The 9,841-nt window shown below is 51.1% G+C and overlaps 1 protein-coding gene across 2 annotated transcripts; it reads left to right on the top strand.

Moving 5' to 3' along the window:
* Positions 1 to 5,726: 5,726 nt before the first annotated feature.
* On the top strand, positions 5,727 to 8,342 carry LOC105480530 (ribosomal protein L29). Of its 2 annotated transcripts, none has more exons than XM_011739546.3 (4): positions 5,727 to 5,782; positions 6,204 to 6,248; positions 6,566 to 6,630; positions 7,845 to 8,342. In XM_011739546.3, exons 2-4 carry the CDS (start codon positions 6,212 to 6,214, stop codon positions 8,214 to 8,216), a joined length of 474 nt encoding a protein of 157 aa, XP_011737848.2. In that variant the 5' UTR covers positions 5,727 to 5,782; positions 6,204 to 6,211; the 3' UTR covers positions 8,217 to 8,342. The 2 variants fall into 2 exon arrangements, with proteins under 2 accessions (XP_011737848.2, XP_070947912.1); XM_071091811.1 differs by lacking the exon at positions 5,727 to 5,782 and adding an exon at positions 5,844 to 5,860.
* The last annotated feature ends 1,499 nt before the right edge of the window (positions 8,343 to 9,841 follow it).

Here is a 9,841-nt window from a genome sequence, read left to right as displayed (position 1 = left end):
CTTTCCAGTTTCTGCTGGAACTCTCTTCTGACAGATACTGGAGCATCAGCCTGGCGTTGCATGCAGCCCATCGCCCTTTCCTTCTACCAGGAGCTTTGAATCCCAAGTTCCTGGCGGGAAGTGAACTTAACTCTATTTTCCCACCCTGCATTCCTTTTTTTTTTTTTTGTGAGACGGAGTCTGGCTCTGTTGCCCAGGCTGGAGTGCAGTGGCCGGATCTCAGCTCACTGCAAGCCCCGCCTCCCGGGTTCACGCCATTCTCCTGCCTCAGCCTCCCGAGTAGCTGGGAGTACAGGCGCCCGCCACCTCGCCCGGCTAGTTTTTTTTGTATTTTAGTAGAGACGTGGTTTCACCGTGTTAGCCAGGATGGTCTCGATCTCCTGACCTTGTGATCCGCCCGTCTCGGCCTCCCAAAGTGCTGGGATTACAGGCTTGAGCCACCGCGCCCGGCCTCCATTTTTTTTTTTTTTTTTTTTTGAGAAAGAGTTTCACTCTTGTTGCCCAGGCTGGAGTGCAATGGCGCGATCTCAGCTCACTGCAACCTCCACCTCCTGGGTTCAAGCAATTCTCCTGCCTCAGCGTCCCAAGTAGCAGGGATTACATGTGCCCGCCACCACAACCATCTAATTTTTTGTATTTTTACTAGAGACGGGGTTTCATCATGTTGGCCAGGCTGGTCTCAAACTCCTGACCTCAAGTGATCCACCTGCCTCAGCCTCCCAAAGTGCTGGGATTACGGGCGTGAGCCACCATGGCTGGCTCCCTCCATCCATTTTTAAACCCCCAACCCCAGGTCATTCAGTCGCTGCTGGCACAACCCTTGTATCAGGAAGCTCACTGCCTCTGGGAGCAGCCCATAGTTTGGAGGGAATTCTGATTGCAAAAATGTCCCTTGTCCATGAAGCTGGCATTTGCTGTCCTCAGTCACAGCTCTGTCTTCTAGGGACACACAGAATCAGGTAGCCCCTCCCTCAGAAAGTTCTAAGCAGATCCAAAGTTCCAAAGCCCATCCCCCACACACACACTTCTCTCTTGTGGGGGTAAAACACCCAGATAAAACACCCTGGTTCTGATAATCTTCACAGTCCGTCTTACCTGAAAACACTGGTAGTCCTGTCTCTCTGGAACCTCAGAGGCTGAGGGGCCCCAGCCCCCGTGAGGAACGCCACTTTTCTCCACCTTGGCTTTCGCTTGTTGTTCTTTGGATCTTGTCCTTATTTTTAGCATCCACTTGCCACTGACTTTCTTTCCCCAAGCCCTGTCTCCCTCCCCTGAGGCCTTGTGGGGAAGATGCATGGATGGGACTAACAATGATTGAGCACCTACTGTGTACTTAACATAGTGTTCAGTGCTTTACTCAAATTTTCCAGTTTAGCCCCAGGAGGTAATTACTATTTTTATCCCCATGTTACGCTGGGAACTGAGGCTTGGCAAGCAAGGCTCTGGGTCCAGGAGAAGAGCTGACTCTTATCTCTGAGAAATCCCTCCAGGCCAGCTGGCTTCTTGACCCTGATTCTGTCATCTTCCTGGATTTGTGAAATGTGCACATTTAATTCCTCAAACATGTATCAGGTCCCCACATACTCCTGGGACTATGATAGGAACTACAAAAACAACCCCAGATGTCTCCAACCCCATCACTTTGCTGAGGAGACACTATGGGATTCTACTTGGGCTTTGAACTGGGTGATGGGTCTGGACAAGGCCTGGACAACACCCTTGCAGGTCACATGGGTTGGGCTGATCACATCCAGCCCTATCCAGCCCTATCTTGTCACCCAGGCTCACATCTTTCTCTGCCTTGTGCCCAAGGCATTTGAGAGACACCTGGCTGATGCTTTGCTGGGTCCAGATAGTGGCTCTGCCCAAGGCTACTCCATGGAGGAGGCAAATGGACCCCGGCCTCCAGGCAGATTTGAGATGAGGCAAGAACCACTCATTCATGAAGGGTGAGAGTGTGTCAACCCTCGAGGAAAGGTTAAGTTATTTGCCTTTTTGTATGTGTGTGCCAGAGACTCCTTTGACATCTGGTGATATTTATTGACCTCTTCTCAAAATAATGTTTCAAAATATGTAAAATAGATTAGGATTACAAAAGATTTTCATGAGCAGAGAAAGATGTTCACAACTTATGATTAAATGCATAAAATCAGGTTACAGAAGAGTTCATATAGTGTAAGTTTCCATTTATGAAAGGGAGAAGGAGTGAAAAAGGGACGGAGGAAGAAAAAGAAGGAAGGGAGGGAGGAAGGGAGGAAGAAAGGAAAGGAGAAATAAAGAAAACTATTCCTAGAAAGAATACTATCTTTATAGACATGGATGGCCCTATCATCCATCCCACTTTGAAAAGCATGACAGGGGCTGGGCATGGTGGCTCACTTGAGGTTAGGAGTTCGAGACCAGCCTGACCAACATGGTGAAACCCCATCTCTACTAAAAATACAAAAATTAGCCAGGTGTGATGGCAGGCGCGTGTAATCCCACCTACTCAGGAGGCTGAGCCAGGAGAATCGCTTAAACCCGGGAGGCAGAGGTTGCAGTGAACTGAGATTGGGTCACTGCACTCTAGCCTGGGCAACAAGAAGAAAACTCCATCTCAAAAAAAAGAAAAAGAAAAGAAAAGCATGACAGGTCAGTGGCTCCAGGTCATGGCCCCCTTTGGCTCCTGAACAGGTCAAGTCACAGCCAAAGTTCCTCATTCTTGTCACCGACTCCCCCTTGCCTAATAGCTGGGATTTCACTCTGGGCCAATCCCTAACACAGCCCCAGTGGTACTGCATGGCCATCGTCCATCACTGAATCTGCCTCCCCCATCAGACCGTGACTTTTTGCTCACTGCTTTTTCTGCCTCTGTCCTAACAGTCTAGCTAAACCAAGTCACTACTCACTTTTTAGGAGCTGTGGGAGTCACTCCCCAGCTGGAAGGCCTGGAATAGCAGGGCAGCCTGGTTCTTTTAAAGTCATCACAGGCTGGGCATGGATTACAGGTCCACCCCCGTAATCCCAGCACTTTGGGAGGCTGAGGAGTGTGGATCACCTGAGGTCAGGAGTTCGAGATCAGCATGGCCAACATGGTAAAACCTCGTCTCTACTAAAAACGCAAAAATTAGCCGGGCATGGTGGCAGGTGCCTGTAATCCCAGCTACTCAGGAGGCTGAGGCAATAGAATCGCTTGAACCCAGGAGGTGGAGGTTGCAGTGAGCCAACATCGCACCATTGCACTCCGGCCTGGGCGATGAGAGCAAAACTCTGTCTCAAAATAAATAAAATAAATAAATAAAATAAAAGTAAATAAATAAAGTCATTGTAGCCCCTGTTGTCAGCCTCTACCCTGGCTTCTCTTTCTCAAGCGTGTGGCAGTCAGACCTCCTCTTCCCTGTCCCAGTCTCCAGAGCTACCGCTTCCACTTCCTGAGCTGAAGACTTGACTTGCTCTCAGGCATCACACCACCCCCACCTCCTGCAGTTCCTACCTCTGCCCACCAGGTTCTCCACCTGTGCTCAGCACCCCACAAGGACTTTGTTCCTGCAGAGACACTCTCCTCTGGGCTCTGCTGTTTCTTGGCACCAGGTCATCCATCAGTATATAAGCCTGCTTTTCATTCTACCAACTCACACCTGCCAGATATCTCTCCCCTTTCTCAGGAATGCTTCGGTAAGGAGTCATCCATATGTCCTGCCTCCACAACCTTCTTTCCCCTTCACTCCCCAAACTTCTGCAGTATGCGTCTGTCACTCCATGAACCCGGCTTGTTCAGGAATGTTCACTGGGCATGTGTTTATTAAGCTCTTGCTCTATCTACACTGTGCTGAGTTAGGCAGTGGGAAAAGGTGATCAAACCAGTCCCAAACTCAGGGCTCCTATGATAATGGATACATACACAAGTAAGTAAACAATGCAATTAGAGTATGGGAAAGTTCTATAAAGAAAGCAAACCATGGCCAGGTGCGGTGGCTCATGCCTGTAATCCCAGCACTTTGGAAGGCCGAGGTGGGCGGATCACCTGAGGTCAGGAGTTCAACATCAGCCTGGCCAACATGGTGAAAACCTGTCTCTACTAAAAATAATTCTTTAAAAAAAATAAAAATAAAAATTAGCTGGGCATGGTGGTGTGCGCCCGTAATCCCAGCTACTCGGGAGGCTGAGGCAGGAGAATCGCTTGAACCCAGGAGGCAGAGGTTGCAGTGAGCCGAGATCGCACCACTGCACTCCAGCCTGGGCGACAGAGTGAGACTCCATCTAAAAAAAAAAAAAAAGAAAAAGAAAAAAAAGAGAAAGAAGAGGAAAAGAAAAGAAAGCAAACCATGAGAGGACACAGAATAACTGATGAGATGAGGCAGAGGTTCTCTATTTTAGATAGTGGAGTCCAGGGAGGCCTCTATAGGAAAGAGCACACCATCCAAAAAGCAGGGAGAAGAGCAGTCCAGGTGGCCGGGATAGCAAGTCCAAAGGTCCTGAGGCAGAATACACATCTGTGCATGGCACAAAAGAAAGGCCATGGGTTTGGAGAGAAATAAATGAAAAAGAGCGGTTGTCAGGGTCAAGTGGGGTAAAGAATTGATCTTCAATGCAAGGGGATGTCCTTGCAGATTTAAGGGACGGGATCTGATTTGTATCTTAAAACAAGTCCCCAAGCCCCACTGCTGTGTGGAAAATGAACTATAGGGGGAAGAGGTGGAGAGGGCAACAGAGTTGTTAGAGGCAGTGCTTACTCAATTCTGATGTCCAACAGGCATCTCACATTTAATGCATCCAACAAAAATATCTGGCTCATCATTCCCCCTCAAAACAAAACAAAGCCCCTGCTCCCCACTCAATCTTCCATCTCTGTAAACAGCCCCACCATTCACCCAGTTGTCAAGCCAAAGACACAGGGGCTATCCTTGCCTCCTTCTTCTCCCTCATCTTCTGTGTCCCAAGTCCAGTCTACTCTTTCCTTGTCCACTCCTCTGCATTCCCACTGTCCTCCCTCAGGCCCTCTCTCCTTCCTCCCCTCTGCTCCTTCTCCACGAAAGAGGTGTGTTTTGTTGTTGTTGTTGTTGTCAGGTGTTTTTGTTGTTGTTGTTGTTTTGAGACAGAGTCGGGCCCTGAAGCCCAGGCTGGAGTGCAATGGCGCAATCTTGGTTCACTACAACCTCCACCTCCCAGATTCAAGCAATTCTCCTGCCTCAGCCTCCAGAGTAGCTGGGATTACAGGCGCGTGCCACCACGCCCGGCTAATTTTTTTTTTTTTTTTTGTATTTTTAGTAGAGATGGGGGTTTCACCATGTTGGCCAGGCTGGTCTCGAACTCCTGACCTCATGATCCGCCCATCTCGGCCTCCCAAAGTGCTGGAACTACAGGGGTGCTTTTAGGAACACAGATCGGCCAGGTGCAGTAGAAGGCGGAGGTTGCGGTGGGCCGAGATCGTGCCATTGAACTCTAGCCTGGGTGGAAGAGCGAAACTCCGTCTCAAAAAAAAAAAAAAAAAAAATGAACACAGATCTCCTTGCCTAACATCGATCCCTGAAGGACTTCTTTCTCTTTCAGGATCTTGAATAAGACTTAAGAGCCAGGTCCTGGAGAAACAGAGAGGTGAAGAGGCAGCCTGAAGGGGGCGGAGGCAAGCTCGTAGCACTGCCTCCACGTCCGGCTTGGTTCTTCCGGGCCTCGGAACTTTTCTTCCCGGAGCGGAGGGAAGCCTTTCCAATAGTACTTTCCGGCGTTATTGACCCTATTTCCCGTGCTGCACCGCAGCCCCTTTCTCTTCCGGTTCTAGGCGCTTCGGGAGCCGCGGCTAAAGGTAAGTGTTGGCCGCGCGGCATCCGATGCCATCCGCGACTTACGAGCGGCGGCGGGGCGCAGGCTGCGGAGAGGACGGGTGACCGACTGTGTGTCTGTGGGGAGCGAAGGCTGCGGGGTGGGACTGGTGTTTCTAGGTCCTAAGAGGGGAATGGCAGGGAAAGCCACTTTATTGGGGAACGCAGCTTTCCGGGGGTAAGGAGTTGATTTCAGGGCATCATTACGTGGGTTTGGGAGTCGGGGACTGGCGTCGGGTCGTGCAGAGTAAGTCGAGACTGGTGGAGGCTGCACATCTTCTGTCTGCAGGCTCGTTTCTGGCTTCTGGTCTCACGTTCCACTGGATGGGTCGGGCGGGGGCCGGGGGGGCAGAGGTGGCCCAGCCTGGAGAGCCCCTAACCCTGATCTCCACTTTTGTCTTCTAGGTGCAGACATGGCCAAGTCCAAGAACCACACCACACACAACCAGTGTAAGTTTTTCGGGCCCTGTCTACATCCCAGACCTTGGCAAGGACTGGTTCAGGCAAACTGGGGCAGGGATGAAGGGGCACGTTTCCATTGTGGGCCTGAGGCTGATTGATTTCACCCAGTAATAACTTTAGGGTTATAGGTTTAGAGATCCACTTGAGATACACAGTGTTTTGCATTTAGTAGCAAGGGTTTCCCATATCTCAAGCGTAGCTGCTGTAGGAAGCGTTGGTTCTCCCAGACTTGCCAGCTGTGATGTTGGGTGGTCTTTATCAGAGGAAAGTTCTTTGTTGGCTTAATTCCCTTTTTTCTCCCACAGCCCGAAAATGGCACAGAAATGGTATCAAGAAACCCCGATCACAAAGATACGAATCTCTTAAGGGGGTGAGTGCACTGAATCACGTGGAAGTGTCTTTTCTTGGTTCCAGGTGCACAGTCAAGGCCTTTCATGTAGTTTTTCTCTTACTTTGGCTTCTGCCTGAGCAGAGCCTAACTGGCCTAGCCAAAGCCTGCAATTCCTTTTTCTACCCTACCAGACCCATAATAAAGCTTTCCTTGGTCTTCCCCAGCCTGAAGTGTAACCCTCTGGTCAGGGCGTAACCTGCTCCTGGCCATCTCCCTTGCTTGGCAGTGGCACTTAGGGTAAGGAGTGGCCTTGTCCGAGTGTGTTCAGGGCACATTCCCACACTGACCAGCCTTATGACCTCGATCTGACCCAGTGCTGTACTTGGGGTCAGCTTCTCTTCCTGTGTCAGGGAGTTCTAAGAATTAGCCAAGAAGGCGGGAGGGTCTAGGGGACGGCTGAGCGTGTCCCCAGTCTGTTCCTCCCCTTTTTCTCTGTGTTCTGTGGAGTAAATCACAAACTCTGGCCGGGCATGGTGGCTCACGCCTGTAATCCCAGTACTTTGGGAGGCTGAGACGGGTGGATCACGAGGTCAGGAGATTGAGACCATCCTGGCTAACACAGTGAAACCCTGTCTCTACTAAAAATAACCAAAAAATTAGCTGGGCGTGGTGGCGGACGCCTGTAGTCCCAGCTACTTGGGAGGCTGAGGCAGGAGAATTGCGTGAACCCGGGAGGCGGAGCTTGCAGTGAGCTGAGATCGCGCCACCACACTCCAGCCTGGGCGTCTGAGCAAGACTCCGTCTCAAAAAAAAAAAAAAAAAAATCACAAACTCTGTGCCTCGGTTTCCCCATATTCTGCCTCGGCTATAAGTCTTTTGGACCAGACTTGGTATTTAATTGACACCTTCTTCTAAAGATGGGAGCGGGGGTGTCCCTGAGGGGATGTCAGGAAGAAACTTGGTGGAACCCTTGCTGTAGGAAGTTGAAACCCCGCAACCTTGGCAGACAGGGCAGCAAAGCGGCTTGTAATTTTGTTCTTGAAGGAGGTCTGTACAGCATTACCCAGGTGGAGTATTGGCTCCCTGGGGTGGTGGTACCCTTTTTCTGGAAATAGTTTCAAGAGGTTGGGTATTTCCACATTTGAGGTTGACTTGATGCTGTCTTTAGAATACTGGGTACCCCTATGGAGAGAGGCATCAGTGAGAGACTTGGGGACCCACATGCTGCCACCTGTACCTTTCCTGCTTTTCAGGTGGACCCCAAGTTCCTGAGGAACATGCGCTTTGCCAAGAAGCACAACAAGAAGGGCCTAAAGAAGATGCAGGCCAACAATGCCAAGGCCATGAGTGCACGTGCCGAGGCTGTCAAGGCCCTCGTAAAGCCCAAGGAGGTTAAGCCCAAGATCCCAAAGGGTGTCAGCCGCAAGCTTGATCGACTTGCCTACATTGCCCACCCCAAGCTTGGGAAGCGTGCTCGTGCTCGCATTGCCAAGGGGCTCCGACTGTGCCGGCCAAAGGCCAAGGCCAAGGCCAAGGATCAAACCAAGGCCCAGGCTGCAGCTCCAGCTTCAATTCCAGCTCAGGCTCCCAAAGGTGCCCAGGCCACTACAAAGGCTACAGAGTAGGTATCTCTGTCTGCCAACATGAGGACAGAAGGACTGGTGCGACCCCCCCACCCCCACCTCTGGGCTGCCATCTGCATGGGGCTGGGGTCCTCCTGTGCTATTTCTACAAATAAACCTGGGGCAGGATTTGTTAGCCTCTGTCTATGATCCTGGGACTGGGTTTGGTTGCTCCATCTGTTGGTGTGGGAGAAGACATGAGTCTGTGGGTGGTGGGGGGTGGGTGAGAGTCAGGACATGGGGCCGTGTAGTGCAAGAGGAGGACCTAATGAATGAGAAATGATTGAGGGCTTTGGGGAAGCTCGGGCACATTGCTTGCTGGACTGTGTAAGTTGCCGAGCAAAGGGAGTAATTTTTTTTTTTTGAGACAGTCTCCTCTCATCCAGGATGGACTGCAGTGATGCCATCTCACCTCACTGCAAGCTCCGCCGCCTCAGTTCACGCCATTCTCCTGCCTCAGCCTCCCAAGTGGTTCGGACTAAAGGCACCTGCCACCACACCCAGCTAATTTTGTTTTTGTATTTTTAGTAGAGATGGGGTTTCACCGTGTTAGCCAGGATGGTCTCGATCTCCTGACCTCGTGATCCGCCTGCCTCAGCCTCCCAAAGTGCTGGGATTACAGGCATGAGCCAGTGCACCTGGCCCAAAGGGAGAAATCATAAACATCCTCATGAGGTCTTAACGCGTACTCCGAGGGAGGGGAAGGGGCCCCGCTGAGCAGCTCTGCACTCTGGCCTGAGGTGTCCCAGACTTGGGTTCTTTCGGTGCACCTGGTGAGCATCCACTGCTCTGGGCTATGTTAGTTCCCCAACAGCTAGGGACCCAGGAAGCCAGATGGTGGTGGCACTGCTTTACTCCCATGACTGGTTCTGACCCTGCTGTGCCCCTGAGTCAGCTGCTTCACATAGAAGTCTTCATCCTCAGCAGTCAGTGAAGCAAGTAGTAAAATAAGCATTTGTGGAGGCTTCCTATAGAAGGCACCAGGTGGGCACTTCCCAGCTGCACTTAATCCTCAAAACCAGCCTTGGACAGTGTAGAAACTCAAAAAGGGGTGCTGTTATGCTACAGCAGCAGGTGCAGCCCATGGCATGTGATCCCCTAATTCCGAAGTAGATATTATGATTATCTTTGTTTCACTGGTGAGAAAATATTGAAGATAATGAAGCTGGGAAGGGGTGGGGGTAGCATTTGATCCTAGGCAGTCCATGTGGGGCCCTAGGAGGCTTCAGTTGCCCAACCAGGGCTGGGGCTGCTAGCTCTTGACTGTAATCCTGGCAGTCTCTGGGAGGCCAACTGCCCCTTGCCAAGGTGTGTCAGGTAGACATGGGGTTGAAAGGGAGCAGGAGCAGGTTGTGTTCTGAAGGTGGTTTGGCCCAGACAGGCCACCAAGTTGATGACTTCCAAAGTGAGGTCCCAAGTGTTCCTGCCATGAAAAAAGTGATCCCTTTACCAAGTGCCAGTCTGAGGGGGAGGCCAGGTCAGGGCTTCAACTGGGCTTAAAATCACACCCAGCTGCTGCCTTCAGCCTCCAGCTTGTACAGGAATCTGCCTTGTGCTCAGGAAGCACAAATTTCCAGTTCTTGAGTCTCGACTCATGCACCTCCAAGCTCTGTCGTCTAGGGCAAACT

This window comes from Macaca nemestrina, chromosome 2 (genome assembly GCF_043159975.1).
Source record: "Macaca nemestrina isolate mMacNem1 chromosome 2, mMacNem.hap1, whole genome shotgun sequence".
Lineage (NCBI taxonomy): Eukaryota > Metazoa > Chordata > Mammalia > Primates > Cercopithecidae > Macaca > Macaca nemestrina.
The sequence above is the reverse complement of the archived record's forward strand: the minus strand, read 5'-3'. Positions and strand labels throughout refer to the sequence as shown.

Bases quoted from the DNA above. Each gene is read 5' to 3' on its own strand.
- LOC105480530 (XM_011739546.3), top strand. From the start codon at position 6,212: ATGGCCAAGTCCAAGAACCACACCACACACAACCAGT. The intron at 6,249-6,565 runs GTAAGTTTTTCG...TTTCTCCCACAG, and splicing joins CCACACCACACACAACCAGT to CCCGAAAATGGCACAGAAAT. The intron at 6,631-7,844 runs GTGAGTGCACTG...CCTGCTTTTCAG, and splicing joins GATACGAATCTCTTAAGGGG to GTGGACCCCAAGTTCCTGAG.